Below are 22,450 nucleotides of genomic sequence, written 5' to 3' on the forward strand. Positions count from 1 at the left end.
TGTTTACAGCGAAACTGAGACTCACCACAAACAGATGAAAGGCGCTCCTCCGGGGGATTTAATGAACCATGAAATGATGGGGTTTACTTTGCTGACATACCTGGAGGGGTGAAATTCGCTTCACTTTTGATCTGAACACACGGTCGCTTCTCAAGTTGCTGACTGGACCGTAAACAATGCAGCGCACGGAAATCGTTTATCACTAACCGCTGGCTACATGCCCGACATGTTCACCGTCGTCCCCAAAGGCTATATCGTCGTCAGACTATAGCTGATGGATTCCGATATTGACACACAAGCAGAAATCCCCCTAAAACCCTTGGAAAAATCCCTCAGCATCCCGGCAGACCAGCTGGACATGTGGATAGTTGGGGCACGCCTGTACTCAGATTGTAGCCTTCTCTAAACTCCAAAAGACAAAGAGATTTGGCCTTCCCCTAAAACTGACCAGACATGCACCTAAAGGCTGCGGGATCATTAGGAGACACAGACCTTGAAAGACTCATGTCCACATGTCTTCACACAGGCGTTTGATCTCAGAGACACTGACCTGGATAAGTCAGAGCAGAATAAATAAACAGGAGAGCAGGGTGTGGGCGAAAGTGTGCTGATGTATGCAGTCATTAATGAAATGTGTAGTCTAAAGGGGCCCTGGGGTCTCTTCATCTCTATCTGCATCTTCCTGTTGACCCAACACACCCAAACAGAACACACACAGCTTATGTGTGCATGCCGTATCATTGTTTACCCTCATTATGCTGATTGTTGGGATCAAAGGGAAGGAAAATAACGTGTTCTTGAAACTGTGCAGCAGTGTTGTCTGTTTTTAGCCTCTTATTATTTATTTTGGGACGAGAAGTGTATTAAGAAATGATTTTGCTGCATCTGTTTTCAGACATTGATGAGTGTGAGACTCCAGGCATGTGTATGAACGGCCACTGCCTCAACACGGAGGGATCCTTCCGCTGTGAGTGTATGGCGGGGATGGCTGTGGGCCTGGATGGACGAGTCTGTGTTGGTGAGTAAATCTTTTGTGTCTAGGAATCCTTCATGTGTTTATTTGGCTCTTGCTGCTTCATTTCTCTCGGTAGCTAGACAGATATGCATTGCTTCGCTTCGTGAGTAACCGATGGCGACATACACTTCCTCTTTTTGTATCTTGAAAGTGTCCACAAAGTTTTCTGTTGCTTCACAAACAAGAAAGTTCTTCACAGTGTGTCTGCTTAAGGATTTAATTGACAACGTTGGGAAATAATTAGAACTTCCAGCTGTTTCCTACAAGCACATATGCTCAGGTTTTAAATGACTGCTCTGATCTGACAAAGCGCTTGTCAAAATGTTTGTCCCAATCTGCAAAGGTTTAATCTCACAGCTGTCTGTTTATTTAACTAGAACCTCGGCACAAATATTTTCCAGTTCAGTGAGAAAATGAGCTAAACTGAAAGGAACAAAGTGACATCCTAATAAACTTTACCACAAACATCTCATCCTGTTTACCTGTTGCAGACACATGCTCACGTTCATGAGTCAGCATGTTTTGTGTCAGTGTTGATAAATGTTTTCCTGCCTCCTTGTGCTTCGATCTCCTGGACTGGCGCTCAGAGAGCAGATCTGTTTATGCCTTTATTTTCCACATTCCCTCAAATTGCATTTCTTTGTGTATTGTGTGGGAAGTGTTGAAATGCTGTTGTTCAGTCTGGGTGAGTTTTCTTCAGGATGATATCAGCGCAGGAGAATGCCTCAAATCCCAGGATATTATGGAGAGAACAACCGTTTGTTTTGCCAGTGTTGTTGTTTATTGGAGCTCGGGACTCTTGCCTCCCTTTCTCTCCCTGTCATTCCGTCTCTTGCCTCTTTCCAGATCTCTTGTGTTACTCACACACTCCGTCTCTCCTGTTTTTTTTCCAAAACAGACACACATATGCGCAGTTCTTGTTATGGTGGCTACAAGCGAGGGCAGTGTGTTAGGCCTTTATTTGGAGCTGTGACCAAGTCGGAGTGCTGCTGCGCCAGCACAGAGTACGCCTACGGAGAGCCCTGCCAACCCTGCCCGCCACAAAGCTCTGGTACGAATATTCAAATCACTCCACCCTTTACACATATGGAGCCACCTACTGCTGCCTGACACACAGACAAACACACACGGACGCAAACAGCTTGTGTTTAATTGAAAACACACCTGCAGAGGTCAGGATGACCGGATCAAACGCTTCGCCTTCTCTGATCAAGCAGCTCCGATTTCATGAAGGACAGAAGGGCGATGAAGAAGTCACGGCAAAGTTATTTTACAGAGACGCCCACAGTTAGGAGACACTGACAGCCTCCACACACACACCATCCAGTCACTTCTCATTAGTCCTGCCAATTAAAGTTTCTATATCAAAAGACGCCAGAGCTGCACCACATGAAGGAGGCGGTTTTATATACATGCAGGCTCAATGAGAAAGCATGGAAATGGATAATTACATGGTATTAAATGATTGGCCTCCAGATTTCTTGGATTTTGGCAAATGTGATTTTCACAAACTGCTATGCCTTCTTTCAATTAACCAAACTGTGCTGTTTGTGTGTTTTGTTGCAGCTGAGTTCCTGGCTCTGTGCCCCAATGGCGGTGGCATTACTGGCGATGGAAGAGGTAATGAAAGCGAGCTCATCGAGTGTGTTAAAACAGTCATAAATTAAATGTGTTTTTCGTCTGTAACGTTCTGTGTCTTTTCAGATATAAACGAGTGCGCCCTCGACCCCGACATGTGTCAGAACGGGGTGTGTGAGAACATGTTGAGGACTTACAAATGCACCTGCAATGAAGGCTTTGAGGTCGACCTGACAGGGAAAAACTGTGTTGGTGGGTTTACTGCTCTATAAAGTCCTCGTCCTCTCAGATCATCAAACTATTCAGCTCTAATATCATAAACTAGCATGAGGCAAGTTGTCATGCATTTGTTTTTTATCCTCAGATATTGACGAGTGTCTGATGAACCGGCAGCTGTGTGAAAATGGTCTGTGCAGGAACACACCTGGCAGTTTCACCTGTCAGTGTCCAAAAGGATACCTGTTTAATCCTGGGACAGACGTCTGCGAGGGTCAGAGACTCATTCATTGTCACGTTTCATCACTGCATGTCGGCTTTATTAGAGTGATAAGAGAGGGGCAATTTGATGAAGAAAAAAACATGGTGTATCTTTTTGTCTCCGACAGATTTGGATGAGTGTCTGTCCAGCCCGTGTATTAATGGGGACTGTAGGAACAGCCAGGGGTCCTATGTGTGTTTGTGTTCAATGGGCAGTTCACTGGACAGCACTGGGCTGGAGTGTATTGGTAAGTAAGCATCGTGTTGTTTGAATATCATCACAAAAACAGGACTTTTATTGGCCAAATGTTTCTTTATTAAAGAGAAAAATAATAAGTAGAAGTATGTAGCCTTAAGTGATAATATCGACTACTAAAAACTGTTCAGTATGGTTTAGAAGACACATTATTTTCACTTTTTGTTAACAGAAAAATCAGTCTGTTTGAGAAGAATTAGGTTAAATGCTGTACCAGCAGTGGTCCCATTACATTTTGGCAGAATATAACCGGACCTTTCTAAGGAGAGACTGTAGGAGACATATTTTAGAGTTCTCCTCCAGCCTCTATCAGATATTTGATATACTGAAAATATTGATGTAGGCTGCTGTGAATGTTGTTCTGTGTTTGGCAATATAGCCCCACTGACAATGTGTATATTGTACCGATTATTTCTGTCCATTTAAATTATATGCCTATAATGCCATGTTGATATCTTGTATATTTTATATGATGTTTTAATCAGCTTTCCACGTTTGTCATCAAACCTATTTAAGATGGCCTCTCTCATTGATTTGTAAAGTAACTCGATCTCTGTACTGAAATGTTGTTCTTGATACATTTCCCATAATTGCAAGTGCAGAAGACAGTGAGCTGGACTTCCTTTTTTTTCTCCATGCAAACTGAAACCTAATCTTGCAACACTTGAATGAATTGGAGAAATAAGCCAGTAAATAAATAGATAATGATGAAATTATGAAGTCCTGGAAAAATGTACACAAACAGCACTCTCTTTGTTTTTGTAGATTAAATAAAAGGCTTCATTTAAAGACCAGCTCCAGTCATGTTTTAGGACTTTAATTACCTTGTAAAAATCCGCCATTAAAAAATCCTGAATCTGCATAGTCCCCGCCCACTATGCAAAATCCCAAAAGGCCCCTCCAACGTGAAAACAAAGCACTTCTCTGCCATCATTTAACGGTAACTTGTTGAAACTTAGCTAGCTTGAAATGTAGTAATTAGTAGTAGTAACATTGACGTTAGTAGTCAGTAGTGAGTTTGCAAAAATTACGGTGACGGTTACAGCTGGCTCGCGCATCGCCGTAGTGGTTGCCATAGGTTACACATAATGATATGCATAGCATCACCCCGTCCATTAACGGGATTGGCTCCTTAGGTTTGTGACGTCTCAAACCTGCCAATCTGAAAACGTGCTGTTCAGCCTGTCCTTGGTACACTGCATTTTAAAAGCAGACAGGCCCAGCCATGGAGATGACTGCTGATGTTGTCCCTGATATGTCTTGTAGCACATGAAAAACACCACATGGAGATGTTTACAAGGCTTAACACTTTATTTTCACTGGAGGGGGCCTTTAACACATGACAAAACACATGTAATCGCAATCTAAGTGACTGAATTGCCAGTGACTTTAAGGCTATTCCTTATTACAGAGACTACTAAGAGCACCTGCTGGCTGAAGATAGTCAATACTCGTTGTGAGGTCAACATCAATGGGGCCACACTGAAGTCGCACTGCTGCGCCACGCTGGGAGAAGCCTGGAACAGCCCATGTGCCAAATGTGAAAAAGGTGAGATGATTGATATGAACCATCGGTACATTTTGTAAACCAAATTCTATCTAATGTTACATTTAACTGCATTTACTGACTTTGAATTGTGCGCTCTCCTTTCTCAGATCCAATCTGCGGTAAAGGCTTTGCCAGAGTCAAAGGAAACGTCTGTGAAGGTAACGTCTGCTTTGATGCCATGGAGACCCAGAAATTCAGACTTGCGTGTAATATGAGTAATGTGAAACACTGGAGCTGTTGTTGATGCTGCTCTGGTTTTTCTCTGCTGACTGTCAGATGTGGACGAGTGTCAAGTGTTTCCTGGAGTGTGTATCAATGGAAAGTGCATCAACACGCCAGGCTCCTTTTTCTGCCAGTGCCCTCCTGGCATGACTGTGGATGTCAGCGGCAGGACGTGCATTGGTGGGTACTATGTGTGTCCATGTTAGCGGTATTAAAGTCATCTTAGTGTCTAAATGTCATGTTTGCTTGTCTTTCTTATGTGAAATATGTGTGTGTGGCTTCCAGACCTGCGTACGGAGCAGTGTTACCTCACCCATGAGGACGAGCGCTGTGGGGCGCCTATCTCAGGGAAGCACCGTGTGGATGCCTGCTGCTGCTCGGTGGGTGTAGCCTGGGGTCCTGAGTGTGACGAATGTCCTGAGAAGGGAACTCCAGATTACACACAGCTCTGTCCTCGTGGTCCAGGCTTCTCCCACAGAGGCGACTTCATCAACGGCAGACCCTTTCTCAAAGGTATTGTTTTGTCTAACAACAGCACAGACCTCCTTTATTGTTTGATTTAAGTTCTCTCACCTGTGTTTATCCCTCTGCTCTCCACTTCAGATATAAATGAATGCAGGATGATAAACACGCTGTGCTCTAATGGAAGATGCAGAAACACCATCGGCAGCTTCCGCTGTCGCTGTGACAACGGCTACGCTCTGGACTCTGATGAGAGGAATTGCACTGGTGAGTAAAACTGATTAAGCTGATTAAGAAATTATTAACAACTAAAGATACTTTATTAATCTTTAAAGTTATAATCACGAAGATCTCAGTTTCATTGCGGGAGCACTCTTCCCAGATATCCAGACAGTGTTGCATGTGTGACGTCCTCGGTTGGCTCCGGTTGTAACTCTTGACGGTTGCTTTCCTTTTTAGACTGTTTGCCTTCATCTGAGCGTCCAATTTGTTTCTTTTTCTTTGGATTTTCACTTATTTTTGAAGTTGTATCTGTAGTCATCCATCTTTTCTTTGTTTGTTCAGCCATAGTAGATTACTATTTACTCGCAACACTTGTAGAGACCGGAAAAGCAGCCGCTTAGCTCCGCCTACCCTCTCTGGCAGACCAATCACTGCTGGCTGATGGAAAACGTGTCACTAACTGGGCGCCGCTTGTGATTTTTTCCATGAAAGTCAACACAGACACCCAGTCTGTAATACTGCAAATGCAAAGGCTTTCATCAGTGGGCCATAGGCTCAATCACCTGTTACCACATTCGGCAACAGATAGTGACTAAACAGACATTTATTTAAATGAAAATCTTCGAGATTATATCTTTAACAGCAGGTGATTATTGATTATTATTTGATAGTTAAAATCATCGTAATGGCATCCTTACTTAAGAGTCATCAGGTCAGATGGCTTCTTAAGTGACTACAAAGATTGATTCTTCAGCTGCTGTCAGAGCTCATACACAAGTAGTTGCTATTTTTGGCTGGATTGTTTGCTCACATCAGCTATAACAATATCTAAGCTCCATTGTATCCTAACAAGTCTCACCATTATTCATCAGTCCCCCCGTCTCTGAATCCCTCTGCCAACACTGATTACAGTAAAGTGGTGTAAAGCCGTTGCCTACATTCAGCTCATTCAGTCTAATGGGAGTCTGGCTGCTCTGGACTCGTTGGAGCCGGTCCCTGCAGTCTGGTTAGCTACATTACTGCTCCGCTGAAATGTGCACACATCATTTTAGGTTTAAATGCCAGTGCCATGGCTTTATTCTGAAATAATTTATAGGCTCTTAGTAAGTAAATGATATCTGGGACCTTTTAACCCCACATGAGTGAGATCCCAGCCCAAAGTCTTTTTGGTAAGTGTTCCAAAATGAGGATTAAATTCAAAAGGGCTCAGGCCTTTAGCTTGGGAAGAATCTGTTTGAAGAGCTAAGTCTGCATAAACCATCCATTAATGCGACTCTTAATCTCATTTTATAGCCTTTCTTTTATGTAACCTTTTGAGGAATATGCTGTGCTTTAATGCTCTGTTTGCTGAACATTTATATAGGAGAGCTTCATTGCTTTGACTCCTGATCCTGATCATTTATGTCCCTGTATTTATGATAAACAAAGATGCTCTTCAGATGATTTTCTCTGCAGGTTTGTTTTAACTTTTAAGAGAGATTCCACTTTGCTTACTTTTGTTGCGTTGCTTTCCTGCAGACATCGACGAGTGCCGCATCTCCCCGGACCTGTGTGGTCAGGGCAGGTGTGTCAACACACCAGGAGACTTTGAATGCGAGTGCTTCGAAGGGTACGAAAGCGGCTTCATGATGATGAAAAACTGCATGGGTGAGTAACGAAGCCCCCACACACGCCAAACCGGCTGATGTTAAAAATACACACATTGAATCACAGCTTAAGATGATTGATGGAAAGACATCATATATGAAATCATTCAGTCTGTGAGTTAGAAACCTGATCTCCTTAAAGACTCTCGCTTGTTAAAGTGGCATCATCTGAGAGCAGAGAGCACTGCCAACCTATAAAGTTTAGGGAAAGCCTGCCACACAACCCAAGTCCTACTCACGACTCAGCCATCTCCTCCACGCTCCCTCTTGGGCCGTAAGCTCTGGATGAGGTGCTTCGGCTAACACGCCAGACATGGAACTCTCTGTTTAGACGGCTGATGTCATCTGAAACGTTCAGGCTGTGTGCATTTGTATATGTGTGGGTGTGTGTGCGAGAGAGAGAGGCAGAATTAAACAGACTTTATGTAACTCCTTTGGGTTGTTGAAAGGGTCCAGTCTACGCAGCCCAGGTGTTGTCACGATCGCTTTGCAAAACTGCGCCATAAAGTCTTAAAGACAATTGTTCTTTATTACATCCTAAAGCTGCACAGGAGGGGGACACAATTATATTTATACGCAGCTAAAACTCCTGATGTTTTGCCATCTGTGAAAATACTCAACGCTCTATTTCTGTTCTGCCTTTCGACGCCGCTTGATTAAATTCTTGGGAGAAATCGTACACACAAAATGGAGAGTCTCAATACTTTTGTTGGCCTAAAGTTGCCGTGAGGCCAAAATTGGCGAGACAAATTTATTCGCACGCTGCGGCTAAAAAAGCAGCGGGTAGTGGAAATAACGTGGGCTGTTGGGACGGACTGGACTCGCAGGCTAACAAAAATAAATAAGTGAAGTTTCTGTTAACTTCAAACTCAGATCTTAACATCTCCGCCAGCCGCGGAGCTGCTTTTTGTCTCCTTCACCATGAAATCATATAAGAAAAACAAGTACTTTCTCAATGTCTCACTTGAATTAGAGTATCACTGTTTTGCAGGACAAAGTTTAACAATGGTACATTTTGAATTGTAAATGTAGCAGAGCCAGACAGAGCTCAAATAACAACTGGAGACACAATTTTCATTCATTGGAAACTCACAAGCAAGACTTAACCCTAACTCTTCTTGTGTATATCTCTTCTTCTCCTCCACCTTCAGACATCGATGAGTGTGAGAGGAACCCTCTGCTGTGCCGTGGAGGTGAATGTGAAAACACGGAGGGCAGCTTCCAGTGCGTGTGCCCCGAAGGACATGAGATCGCAACCGATGGGTCGGCCTGTCTAGGTGAGTGATGAGGTCGTCAGAGAGGAGAGTCGGGCAGATTCCTCGTCTTTGATCCCTTTCCTTCTTACTGCTGTTCCTCTTTCTTTGAGAAATGTGCGTGATAGAGCATCGTTTCAGCTTTATTTGCTTTGGAGATGAAAGAAAGATGCTGAGGGTGAAAGTGGAGACAGAGCGGACAGTTTGAATGGCAAGGGAGCTTTGGATCGTCCCTGAGTCCATCTGCCTCTGTGTGTGGGCTCTCTGGGGTTGGGTGTTTCAGTCAAGTCTGTGTATGTGTAAGATACATCTTCTTAATTAACGGGCTGATATGAACTTCAGACCACCTGTGTTTTTTTTGTGCTTCTAATGTTATTAAAGTCTTACATAAAGGCCATTTCTTTAAGTGTGTGTTGAGACCATTTGTATGGTTCTGTAGGTTCTATTGTTTCTGTAACAGGTTGTTGCATGCTTTTATTTTGAAATTTCCTGCCTTTTTTTTAAAAAGATTATTTTTGTGGCTTTTGCCTTTATTTATAGGACAGCTGAAGAGAGACAGGAAATGTGGGGAGTAGAGAGTGGGGGATGACATGCACCACATGATCGGCAGTCTGGGAGTTGAGCCTGCGATCAGTGTGTCGAGGTGTCTGTACACGGGGCGCCTGCTCTGCCAACTGAGCTAAACCAGCGCCCCAATATCCAGCCTTTTATATGAATAGTTCTCATTAGACAAAGATTCACCTCTGCTGTTATGAATATAGTTTTTTAACCGACTCTGAACTTCAAATGAAGGCTGAATAACGAGCAGAGTCACTGCTTGTAGATAGCTCACCATTTTGGTTATGACGAACAAGCAGCAGGACCCTCTTCACAACAACTATCAAAGAGCCGGACTTTTCCAGCGCTTTCTCTCGTTTCAAGACTCCTCACGTGCAGTTTATAGCATTTGGCTGATCGTGCATTAATCACTGGGTGTCACTGCGATGACCTAATGTGGTGTGTCAGGGTTTCAGTCCATGACCTAATGCTCAATCACTGCCCCTAAGCTCATTTATTTTCTTTATTACCACCCAGAGTAATAAAAACAATGAAAGCGTTACCGAACCCATCTCGTCCCTTTCGAAGACAATGGCCTTCATTATCTGTGCGTGAGACAGTAAGTTTAAATGATAATAATGATGATAAACTCTCGTTATATAGCAGATGTCATGCAGATGGGTGTAACACAGTGTGCTCAATGATGTCAGATTTCATGTCAGAAATGTCCTTTTTATCACCATTAGAGCTTCAATTCACTATAAAACATCTGTCACAATTTGAACACTGATTACTCCACTGGTCTCAGGAGGGTGGACGCTTCGTTATGCACCCTGAAGAGCTTTAATAGGGGCAGTGAAGTGTGGGAGTGGAGCTAAAATAATTAGTCAATAAAAAGAAACAATTAATTGTCATTTTAAAGCACAAAAAATTACAGTTTTCAATTTCTCAAATATTAATAGATGCTGTTTTTCGGTCTGTCACTGTGTTAAACTAAATGGCATTGGGTTATTGGATTGTTGGTCAGACCTAAATGCAGTTTGATCTTGTTGCGTGGGGTTTTTAGTAATTGTGGTGAGCAGGTTTTTCTTTACAACCTTTAAATGATAATGAAAGTAAGTGTTGATGCCAGCTATAAGTGCGTGCGTCACTCAAGCACACTTTTAAGGGCTCGTTATCGACGTTTTGGAGTGTATAAAATATGCCATTCTCTCTGTCCTGACATGAATTTAATTTGAATTAAACAACACGATTTGGAATGCACGATATTATCGCCACATTATCTGTATCTGCAGATTATGGCTTGAAAATGACATATCAGCATCAGCAGATATGTCATTTTTCTGCTGATATTTTTCCGATAAAACGACACTTTAATTACGCCTAAGTGCTCGATGATTCCCTGAAAAAGCTTAACGTAATGCAACTACATTAACGCGACACGAGTGCGCGTGCACTGCCGTCACAAAGTCATCAACAATATACAAATAAAGACTAAAAACTCACAGAAACTCGAGCCAATGAATAGAAGTTAAACAACTTCCACAGCTCTTAACTAGCTAACAGTAAGCGATGCTGCATTCAGGTGCACTCAGAATCATTAGCGATCAGACACGTGACCTTTGTACAACGCCTCTATCCGTCAAGCGTGAAGAAGGGTGCAAGATGTCTGAGGTATGGCAGTTTCTGGTCACTACAATAAGAGTAGGCATGTTATCAATTCCAATACAGGGGAGACTTGATGTTCTCTGCAATTAACTGGAAAAAGCATGCGCCTAATATATCGGTATCAAAATCGGCAATTGGCAAAAAAGGGCTGGAAAATATCGGCATGTCGAATATCTGCAAAAAATCCAATATTGTGCATCCCTACACAAGATACTTGTGCCTTACTGATAAGGATAAGCACTCAGTGAAGAAACCCCTCCCCCCTCATCCCAATACTTATAATTAACCTACCACATGACCCTTAGTGGTCACCGCTACCCAAGCAGCACTGCCAACTTCAACAGACCCAGGCTCCGCTATGCACGCTCTGGGTACTGACAACGCTGATACTACAATAATGTTTTGAACACAAAAGAGAAAACTAGAGAGAGAATGATAGAGAGAAGAGTTAGTAGAGAGAGGTGTGTTAGAAAGAAGACAGGGAAGGCAGAGCCAGGGTGAGGTGCCCTGTCCGGGGCTAGCACTCGCCCCCTGTCACACAAATTAAACCTCTTTCTATCTTGCAAACCAGCTACTGTTACCTCCAGCTTTAAGCATGGGGGATATCCTTATCTCTTTAATTGAACTGTGTGTAATTGCTTTTCTCTTTCACAGATATAAATGAATGCGAGCTGAGCGACAGGCTCTGCAGGAACGGCCAATGTGTCAATATGATCGGCCGCTACCAGTGCACCTGTGACACGGGATACAAGTCTACTGAGAACAGACTGGACTGTGTTGGTGAGTATTGAACAAGTTTCCTTTCAAGGCCAGTCCTTTTGTTTCTAATGAGGCAATCTGAAGGTTATACGCCAGCAGCAGCACATAATGTGAGCGCATGTTTTTCCTGCCTTGTCAGACATCGACGAGTGCACCATAGAGAACGGTGGCTGTGAGACTTTCTGCACAAACTCGGAGGGAAGCTACGAGTGCAGCTGCCACAGTGGATACGCCCTGATGCCGGATCTGAGAAGCTGCACTGGTAAGAAGATATTTAAGTTGTCTCTATGCCTGTCATTCTCTGATATTGCACCTCTCATCACGTTGTGTGTGCTGTAGGCAGTTTTCTATAGATTGTATGTATGGGGGCACAGAAGTAGAGACACCACATGTAAGAGCCGGGACGGAGCTGAAGATCAGGAAACCAGGTTTATATGGAGTCATTGATGTGCTTTAATTGGCACATGTTCAGAGAAAGCATGCACTGGTCTGAAGAGAGGTTAAGACTAAATATAAAGAATTTTTTTCATTTAAGCTTAAAAACATTTCATAAAATAATAATGAACGGTGCTTATTATTGAATCTGGCAAAGTGTAGTGGCGTTTTTTGCTTGGAGAGTGTTCATTTTTTACCCATGACAGCAGGTTTTATGTGTTGTGCATAGACTGACTGATGCAAATGCAGATCTACAGACTGAGATCAAGGCAATGCAAGGGTAGTTTGTTCAAAAGAGCTGAAATTAGTTCTGAATCCTGAATCGACCCTGTTGATTTAAGAGTGTAAAGATGAGGAAACAGACACCCAAATTATGTGTATAACCCTGTGTTTTGCCCTCTATAGGAAAGAGTAATATGCACCTGAGGTAGCTATGTTTTATGTTGCAATCTTGATGTGTTCCTTTTAAAACTTAATGGTAAATTATACCTCAACATTCAAGCTTAAATTACTAGGTTTAGGTTACTTTGTGTGCTCCCATCATATGTCTGATGTTCCTTTCCGCCTCTCTGTCTTAACTCTTCAGATATCGATGAGTGCGAGGAGAGCCCTGACATCTGCGATGGAGGCCAGTGTACCAACACCCCGGGGACGTACCAGTGTCTCTGCTTTGACGGTTTCATGTCTTCTGAGGATATGAAGACCTGCCTGGGTAAAAGACGCACTGCAGCTTCACTCTCTGTAGCTCCGCGCTTTGCAGATCCAGTTCTCAGAGATTTACTGACACAAGAAAATAAACATGAAGGTCATCCAAGCAATGAGTCATGAGAACTACACTTAATGAGTCAGAACTATGAGTCTGTGTGTGAGAAAACAGATACTTATGTTGTTGTTGTTGATTTATAAGACAGCGAACATCGTGTGAGCCGGGGTTTGCAGGGAGGAATGTGTGACATTTAGACGTCTGGTTCCACTGAAAGAGAAAATAAAAACCTGACATGAATGATGTAAAGGCTTTTAAAAGCGTCTGCATAAACACATACTCACATTACTGCTGTATTTATAAGAGGATACATTCTTTAAAGCCTTAATATAGTTCATGATGTATTTCTATTGTGACTCATTTACATATATCACACCTAAGCAAATTATCATTCTTGCTCTGTCTGTGTAAAATTTTCCCTGCGTGTCTAGATGTGGATGAGTGTGAGCTGAACCCAAACATCTGTCTGAGTGGGAACTGTGAGAACACAAAGGGATCCTTCATCTGCCACTGTGACCTGGGATACTCCGTACGCAAGGGCACCACAGGCTGCACAGGTGAGAGAAACAAACACGCTCAAGAGCATTTCTACCCACAACAAAACATCCTGTCTGTGGAACAACATGGATGGGAATGAAAGGAGGGTGAGTCAGTGGAGGGTTGCTGTTGATTAAGTGGTGAATGAGGTGCGTGTGTGTGTGTGCGTGTGCAGGTTTTGTTGAAGACAGGAGTGAAAGCAAGTCGAAGAGAAAGGCGAGAAATGATAGGACGCAAGGAGAATGAATGTCTGGCTAACCAGAAGCAGCTCTTAACATTACTCAGCCTAATTCAAGAGCTCCTGTCTGACTTGATGAGAAACACGCTTACAAACACACAAAGCACAGGCTCACATGCACCAGCAGCAACAACAGCAGGAGCAGTGAGATCACTGCGGTCTGACAGATGCAAGCATCACATTGCACCTTTGTTTATGCCTTTGTTGCTCTTTCATTAAGGTCATTTAAACATTACGTGATGGTTGGAAGACTTCTGCAGCACGTAATCATCTGAAACAGCTCCAAAACACATAAATATAAAGTCCATCCGGCTCGCAGAGTCTTAAGCTAGTTTTGACTCACTCCTCCTGAGTTATGCCTGATTTATACGGCCACTTAAAAGTTTGGATATTGAGGGCTAGTCTAGAGTTTGGTCGCTGATCCTATCTGGCCTCATATCGTCGATCGAAATGAGTCAGAGACACAGTCAGCAGCAGCACGTCCTCCTTCAGACCCAAATAAACAGGTCCATCTGACCTTCAATCTCATTCACATACACTCTTGCTCATTCTAATCCCATTAAAATGTCCATACAGTATATTACTTGTTTTGAGAGAGCTAGAGTTGCAGTAAAGCAGCCGGTTCTGATTCACAGGTTTGGAATTTCAGCCTGAAAATACCAGGGAATCAAGACACTAATTCCTCTCAGGCAGGCAGGATGTCTTCTTATAGACAAGCGAACAAAACCTGCTACTCTTTTTGGAACGGCTCCCCTTCCACTATATAAAACATGCATAAGAAATTAGTTGTCATTGTCGAATTGGCTTATGTGACCACGCTGGTATGTGTGGACTAAATCTCCTTGCGTGTGTGTGTTAATGAGTGAGTGGTGGTCTCAGGCCCAGATCTGATCCAGCTGTTGATGAAGCTCCCAAAAGAGTTTCCCTTTTTTTTATTCCACAACACTTAGTAGAACTCAGGGGCAGGGTGTGCGCATTTGTATGAACACAGTGTTGTGTCTTTGCTTGTTTATTGGAAAATAAGGATTGGGTGGAGATGTCCTAGTTAAGTTTATAAGGCTAGGAGTGTCTCAACTTTAGACAGGAACAGAGTGAGCCCTTAAGCGTGTTAGCTTTTAATATCTTTTAGCTCGGCCTAAATGACACAACGGTCAAACTTTGACATAAAGAAAAGCTATTTAACTATAAAACAAAACTTTACACAGTCTTTCTCTTAGGAAGTTAAAGTCAAATGCTTTAAAACTCACCCTTGATCAATTTAATAGGTTCAGGGATTTGCTTTAACAGTTTGCTTGGTCTAGCATGAAGCTTATCATGGCTAATGCTAGCTAATATTTACAAACCTAATAGATACTGTTATCTATAGATGCTGTCTATAGAACTCTATTTTACTTTCACATTGCATTTTAATATTCACCATGCTCTTACTGAATGTGGCCATCGTCTCACTTAAACTCATTCTGCTGAAGAAAAGTAGCTTAGCCTATGTCCTCCAATTATTGCTAATGCTAGCAAACATAAAGAACTGACAACTGTTACTGAGCCAGTTTGCTAGCCTGAAACGAGACGCCTCTACTGCTACTTTTACACTACATTTTAATTTTAATTTTTTTTACTTAATTTTTTTAATAGTCTTATTTAAACTTTTTTCCATAGTCTCACTTAAAATAGTTTTGCTTCAGTACAACTAATGGCGTATAGCGGCTAATGTTAGCAAACTGTAGCTAGCTGATATGTCTTAGTCAGTTTGCTAACGTTATAACTCCTGTGTGTGCTACAGTTACACTACATTTTTATTAAACTTACAATTATATTATTGATCCTTATGGACACGTAGTCTTACTCAAATTCATTCTTCTTGGTCTGGTATGAAAAGTAGTTTATGCTGGCTAATGTTAGCAAACTTTAGATTGTTGTGTAGCTAAATGACATTAACCTACTGAGTCAAGTTGGTAATTTCATGACTTCCCTAATGTTAGCCAACTTAAGATAAATATTGTTTTCTAACCTACATTTCTGGGTCATCTCGATTACCTAATAACTCTTTACTACCTACAATATAGCTGTTCTGAAAATAATAAACAAGGGCTTGACATGGAACAATTAAGTAATGAGGGGAGCCTTCAAATGCAGAGTAGTGAGAATATTGAACATGACTTGCAGAATATAGGTATTTAAACTGCATGGTACTGCTCGGTCAGGCTGTCAGGACTGCAGCCAGATTTAAGCCTTCTTTGGACTGCCAGCCTAAATCAATTTTTTGTCTTGTGCGGATTATATCCAGATTGTTTTGACGATCTTCAACAGCAAAATAAACATTAATGTGGTTATTGCAAATCAGCCTTCAACCACATTTGGATGTGGTTTGAAATGTGATTCCAGTCATATATTTGTGATGTTTGGACACACAAATCTGATCAGACAAGTTGCAAACAACTGTGTGGGCAGTCTGCCTAATGACGTGATTTCCGAATAAAAAAAATCTGATTTCCCAGCAGTCTGAACAAAGTTTAAACATGAAGCCAGACAGGTGGCAAACAGAAAGTCAGGCATTCATACAAACTGGAAGACAGTTAGACAGCCAGGTAGGCAGATGTGTAATTTTCTTTTATCCCTTTTTATCCCTTTTTCATCTGTCGAGCATTAGCTCTAGTTAAATCAAGCCTCTTGTTTGACACCAGCTGTGACCGCTGACACGCTTCTCGCGTGCAACAACCCGTGTTTGCATTTTACATGTCCAAATGAGTGTGTGTGTGTGTGTGTGTGTGTGTGTGTGTGCTTGTTATACGCTCTGTCATCAAAGGCTTCGGGGAAATGATCTTTAATTCTGTCTGTAATCCAGGGAGATTCGCCCTCATATTAAAGCCCTCATCAAATGTAATGTAAATATACCATAGCCTCTCCTCAGGAAGACTGTAAACCAGCAGCAGTAATCTCTAATTGACAGTGCTCTGAATTACTACCCTCACAAAGACAGACACACTAAGAGGAGTGTGTCTCATTGGCTGATAAGTCCTTACATCTTGATTGAGTTCTTAACATGGCTTCCCTTGATGAATAGGGACACCCACATACACACATGCACAACCCCTCGATCAAAGCTGAAAAACTCTGCATTGAGGCTCTTGGTAGGTATTGTGTTGATCGGTGTTTCACAGGGGTTGTTTTGGCTCCTTATTAGCAGCCATCATTGTTTTAGCCCCATACAGGCTTTTTCCATTGTGCCACTTAGTTGAACATGTCAGAACTTCCTCAGGAACAAGAGCTGCAGAACCACATTCACAGTATCTTATCACGACCAGCTGCTTCATCGAGATCCTTAAACGTTACAACCTGCAGGATGTAAACAGATTTATAGGCAGGGAACATTTTAATAGTAGCCAATTTAATTGTTCCTTTTAATTGTTCATTTATTAGAATCCAGGGCTGCATACAATAGGTGAACAAACGTAGAGAAGTATTTTTATAACCACATTATCTACAAAGTACCTCAGTTATTTCATCCATTGGCAGATTTCACATGTAATTATCGTGTCTTTCCCGTGAAGGAATGTTTATTTGTAGAGTTGGCACATTACCACATCGCACTTTTATGGAAATTATATTTGGAAAAGATTGAATTTCCAAACTTGACATCTGGGGCGGTGAGAAAACCAAACACGAGCATTAAAAGAGAGCTTTTACAAAAGCCCCATATGAGAGGTGCCGTGTCTGTGGGTCTGCGGGTGAAGAGGGAAACCTTTGCCTAAAATAACCTCAGAAATACTTGTTCAGACAGAGCAGACAGAACAAGGCCTTAGCATGAGGATACAGTTCTCCCTCTTAGCCTTTTTAAAGCTCTCTAGACACACTTGCACAGTGAAAATCCAGAGGCTGGCTCTGCTCATTAAACCTCCGCAGGAAGGCTATTAGTATCAGAGATCATGAGAATGTCTCCATGCCTTCAGCTCTGAAATACAGCTCTCAGTGGATGAAGACAGTGACCCAGAAAGACTTAGTCCTGTCGTCTCCTGCTGCTGTCTTTATACAGTTCAAACCAAGCATCAAGTCTCTCCACAAAGCCAAGAACCCCACTGGAAAGAGAATGCAGGAACAAATCATCAGACCATCAGACAAATGTGTATTTTTTCCTTACATGGCTTCTCCTTTGTTTGCTCAGATATCAACGAGTGTGAGATCGGAGCCCATAACTGTGACAGACATGCCACCTGCACCAACACGGCTGGCAGCTTCAAATGCAACTGTGCTCCAGGGTGGATTGGCAACGGCCTCAAATGCACAGGTAAGACTGGTGGTTTTAAATGTACAGGTAAATGCAAGTATACAGTAGGGTTTCTGCATCAAAATAGAAGGAATGGAAAGTTGATGTAAGAAAATCATGTTGATTAAGAATAACCAAAGGACGACAAAGTGATAATAGAAGGTTACTCAGAGGGGGCAGACCTGCAGCCAGGCCAGTGGTCCATTCAGATAAGATAATTCTTTATTGATCCCCAGAGTGGAAATTCGGAAATTCTTTTGTGATGTGCAAATTTATGTCTGATCCACTATCCTTAGCAGCTCATGAGTTAGATCCGCTGTTATTGCTTGTTTGTCAGTCGGGTCCGGATCTAGTAAAACATTTAATTGGCCTTTCCACCAAAATTCATGAAAGTTAGGCCAAGTGTTTTTGCTGTAATCCTGACAAGCAGACAAACAACCGGCACCAAAAACATTCTCTCTCTGAGCTAGAGAAAAATAAAATTAATTCCCCTGACTAATCCCAGCTTCCTTATGCTGTAAATAATCTATTTGTCTTTGGCTGAAAACAGCCCCAAAGAAAAACACTATTTACCCCTGCCTGGGAAACTTGAGTTAGAGTCCCCAGCTGTTTTAGGAAATTTGTTCACCCTTTTTTAACATTAAACTCGTTTTGAGTGCCACAGACATGAAAGAGACGTAATGATGAATGCATTTGTTTCTGTTTTGAAAAAGTTTCTGCCTGCATTCATGTATTTGCTTTTGGACTTTGTTGTGTTTCAGACCTGGATGAGTGCTCCAATGGGACACACATGTGCAGCAACAACGCTGAGTGTCTCAACACCATGGGCTCGTATCGCTGTGCGTGCAAGGAAGGATTCTCTGGAGATGGATTCTACTGCTCAGGTCACACATATAAAACCAATATCCTTTATATAATTTCTTTAAAAGATGCATGAATGCATGTTTTATACTGAGTTTATGTATGTTATCACAACTACAGACAGCGATGAGTGTGCAGAAAACGGAAACCTGTGTGAGAGTGGCCACTGTCTGAACCTGCCAGGAGGCTACCGCTGTGAATGTGACATGGGCTTCATCCCCACTCCTGATGGCAAGGCCTGCGAAGGTAAAACAATTTAACTACATATTCTTGACTTTCCTGTCCCCACAGCTCTGACTTGGTGCCCATATCCTTAAACATGTTGAGTCATTCCAACAGGTCTGGTGTTACCCTAGTGAATGCTTTGTTTTCCTGTTTGGAGAAAGAATCAATCCAAACACATGCTGCCTTCAAGTGAAACTCGTGAGAGAGTAATTTGGACATGGGAAGTGCACAGGATGCTGAGCATCTAAGTGGTTTTAGTTTTGAGAACATTTTGAAGGAATGACAACAGTAATGGATTTTGCCTTGTTTCCATTTTAAATTTGGCAGAAGATTTCGTTTATTTTGGGGGATGTCATCATCCCATTTCTTTGCAAGAAACTGAAGCAAACAAAACACTTAAAAACTTTTTTCAACAATGAGGAAAACTTTGGATATTTTTAAAACGTGTGTGTGCTATATTATGGCCACTCACATTTTCACATTGTGTAAATAACAATACTTTCAGTATATAAAAAGTAGCAGCCTTAAGGTGCTAGCAGGACAATAGATTTTTCCCCCCTATGCTGGTAAAGGATGACAAAGTCAACACTTTGTTTATCCAATCATGGGTAACTAACATTCACTAGTTTAGATTAGGGTAGTGTAAGGTAACTTGAGGGTCAGGTCAATCAGAGGCAGAGCAGGGGAGGTACTTGACTTTGCCGTTGTAGCAATCGTGTGAGCAGGACAAACATTAGACAGCAAATAAGCTAACATAAGCTTGCAATTAGCCTTAGCCTTTTAACACTAATTCACAACTTTTTAAATGTCTTTTTAATTTTATAATAATAATAACTTTATTTATATAGCACCTTTTAAAAACAGAATGTTTACAAAGTGCTTTGACAGACAAAGCAAAGGCAGGAACTCAGGAGGATTACGGAATACAAAACAGATTTAAGGAACTTCCAACAATGAGGCCAAACCGAGGGTATTCAAAAGAAGAAAAATTGACTAAACAGGAACAGAGGCATTTCGAGTAATAAGCAATGCAAATTAAGAGAAAAATAAATGAAATAATTAAATAAAAATAAAAGCAATGAAAGACCATAAAAGGTTATAATAAAAAAATAAATTTAAAAAAAGTCAGCTCAGGACGGTCAAATCTTTGTTTTATTTACTTTATAAAACTTCAGGAAGTTATTTATTTATTTAATTAAATTTTCAGTTAACTTTATAAGAGATGCTGCTGACCCCGGGAACTCCCTGCGCTTTTTGTTTGTTTGTTTAATAAACATATGCTTAAAGGCATTTAAACAAAGTTAAGTGTTGGAGTTTGTATTATTCAAAATTTTGACGCCAATATTTTCACTTTTACTGCAAATGAATATCGGCTCCAAATATCGGTTATCGGCCTCCTTGACTACTAATAATCGGTATCGGCCCTGAAAAAACCATATCGGTCTATCTCTAATCCTAATGCCCTGTTTATTAACATAAACTTCTTTGGCTTGTGTCCAAGCCATACAATAAAGTGTGATAAAGTTCATAAAACAATTTACTGGGTGGAAGGAACTCTTGTTTTTAACTATTAAAACATTTAAGTAATCGCTATCTAATGTTTAAATACATTTAAACACAAAACTTGTATTGTTATAAACGACTGTATAGGCTGTGTAAAAGACTTTATAGACTATCTACAGAATGGTAGAGGGAACTTATTGGTGTGGTAACAAAAGGCCATACAGTCTGCATACATGTTGAATTACTGTTTAAGACAAAGCTGTATGCACCTTTAAGACCTATCCCTGTATTCAGTGTCTTCATGATATGTTTGTATGTCAATCTAGGCTTCCCAAAGACAGTAGATTTTCTAAAGGGCTTTTAATTAAGATGAAGAATAAATAGGATTTAATTATAATGTGCTGTAAGATCGCATGCAGACTTGAATGACTCTGCAGGGATCTTGTGTAAAATCCCCAAACAGAGCTACTGTAGAGCGGACATATTGAATTATCGCTGGTAGCAGACAAGCGTGATTCATGCTCCCAGTGATAAGACATCTCTGGATTCAATTGAATGAGCAGACTGACCTCAATTTGCTGATGTGTCAAACATCCTGAAATAACCTGTCCAGTCCTCCCTGCCTCAGCTCAGGCAGGACTGGACAGTAATGACTTGTGCAGAGTCTAATGATGTGGAAGAGCACAATTTCATAACCTTGGCTGCAGCTCTGATAGTGTATGTGTGCGTCTGTCTGGATATGTCTGGGCATTTTTTGCCCCAGAACTGTCATTCTTTAGCAGAGGTGAGCGGCCTTCACTTCCTATTGCTGGCTGCCAATTTTCCACCATGATCCCATGATCCACTAATCCCTCACAGCTGGCCCTCTCTCTCTCTCTCCCTCTCTCTCTCTCTTCCTCCCTCTCTTTTTTACAGACATAGATGAATGTACCTTTGCTGACATCTGTGTCAATGGACGCTGCCAGAACATCCCAGGGCTTTTTAGATGTCAATGTAACATCGGTTATGAACTTGACAGGAGTGGAGGCAACTGCACAGGTAAGTCTAGTCAATACACCATTCCAGCTGTCTGCCCAAATGATGTTCTGTTAATGCCCCAGTGAGCTGAGGAAATGTGAGACAGTGTAAAAGTAATGTAGCAACAGCGGTGAGGAGATGATAAGCTCTCCTCTTGATGGTGGAAAAGTCTCCGCCTTTCCTACTGTCGAAGAAAACAATGAAAAAATGAAAAACTCTCATGTATTTTCGAGGCAATAAAGACCTTCTATAGAATGCTTCTTTTTCATTCTTTCTCAGATGTCAATGAATGTGCAGACCCGACCATCTGTATAAATGGAATGTGTGTCAACGTCCATGGAAGCTACCACTGTAACTGCCCCGCAGACTTTGAACTCAACCCCACCGGGGTGGGCTGTGTAGGTAAGACTCAAGAATTTTTTTGAGGGGGTATTATGCTGTTTCTCATTTTAAGACATTTATATATAATGTTACAATGTTGGATGTCCAGACTAAACGTGGGTGAAGTTTCAGATCTGTAGGTAAAAGTATTTTGGAGTAATCCCCAGGCTTCTCAGCTCAGTCTGCAGGCTGCTGTGAAAGCCAGGTTTCACACAGTTTTTTCTACACGCTGAACTTTGTGACGTCACAAAGTGGAGCCTCAGCAGGCTTCGGAGAGCTGGCCAATCAGAAGAAAGTGGGCTTGTAGGGGCGGGGTTTCTTAAAGGGACAGAACTGACTGAGTCAGAGTTTTTTGGGGGGATTTTGCCTTCATTATATAGGAAAGCTAAAGAGAGACCGGAAATGTGGGGAGTAGAGAGTGGGGGAAGACATGCACCAAATGGATTGGCAGACCGGGAGTCGAACCTGCAATCAGTGCGTCGAGGACTGTAGCCTCTAGACATGGGGCACCTGCTCTGCCAACTGAGCTATCCCAGCGCCCCTGGAGTTTTTTTAACTGTAAATTATGCTAAGCTACTCCACAGG

At 41.9% G+C, this 22,450-nt stretch overlaps 1 protein-coding gene across 1 annotated transcript in view; it reads left to right on the forward strand.

Moving 5' to 3' along the window:
- fbn1 (fibrillin 1) overlaps window positions 1-22,450 on the forward strand; it is a 69,034-nt gene that overhangs the window by 21,007 nt on the left and 25,577 nt on the right. Inside the window, exons 15-36 of the mRNA XM_069664817.1 lie at window positions 896-1,018; window positions 1,914-2,066; window positions 2,582-2,635; window positions 2,720-2,845; window positions 2,958-3,083; window positions 3,199-3,318; window positions 4,738-4,875; window positions 4,983-5,033; window positions 5,152-5,277; window positions 5,383-5,610; window positions 5,701-5,826; window positions 7,300-7,428; window positions 8,579-8,704; window positions 11,540-11,665; window positions 11,784-11,906; window positions 12,666-12,791; window positions 13,274-13,399; window positions 17,777-17,899; window positions 18,640-18,762; window positions 18,860-18,985; window positions 21,383-21,505; window positions 21,764-21,886. Coding sequence (XP_069520918.1) covers window positions 896-1,018; window positions 1,914-2,066; window positions 2,582-2,635; window positions 2,720-2,845; window positions 2,958-3,083; window positions 3,199-3,318; window positions 4,738-4,875; window positions 4,983-5,033; window positions 5,152-5,277; window positions 5,383-5,610; window positions 5,701-5,826; window positions 7,300-7,428; window positions 8,579-8,704; window positions 11,540-11,665; window positions 11,784-11,906; window positions 12,666-12,791; window positions 13,274-13,399; window positions 17,777-17,899; window positions 18,640-18,762; window positions 18,860-18,985; window positions 21,383-21,505; window positions 21,764-21,886 — 2,745 coding nt within the window. The remainder of the gene's footprint in view (window positions 1-895; window positions 1,019-1,913; window positions 2,067-2,581; window positions 2,636-2,719; window positions 2,846-2,957; window positions 3,084-3,198; window positions 3,319-4,737; window positions 4,876-4,982; window positions 5,034-5,151; window positions 5,278-5,382; window positions 5,611-5,700; window positions 5,827-7,299; window positions 7,429-8,578; window positions 8,705-11,539; window positions 11,666-11,783; window positions 11,907-12,665; window positions 12,792-13,273; window positions 13,400-17,776; window positions 17,900-18,639; window positions 18,763-18,859; window positions 18,986-21,382; window positions 21,506-21,763; window positions 21,887-22,450) is intronic.

This window comes from Semicossyphus pulcher, unplaced genomic scaffold (genome assembly GCF_022749685.1).
Source record: "Semicossyphus pulcher isolate SPU_LCO1_2020_fin unplaced genomic scaffold, fSemPul1.0.p SCAF_1, whole genome shotgun sequence".
In the NCBI taxonomy this organism is placed as follows: Eukaryota; Metazoa; Chordata; class Actinopteri; order Labriformes; family Labridae; genus Semicossyphus; species Semicossyphus pulcher.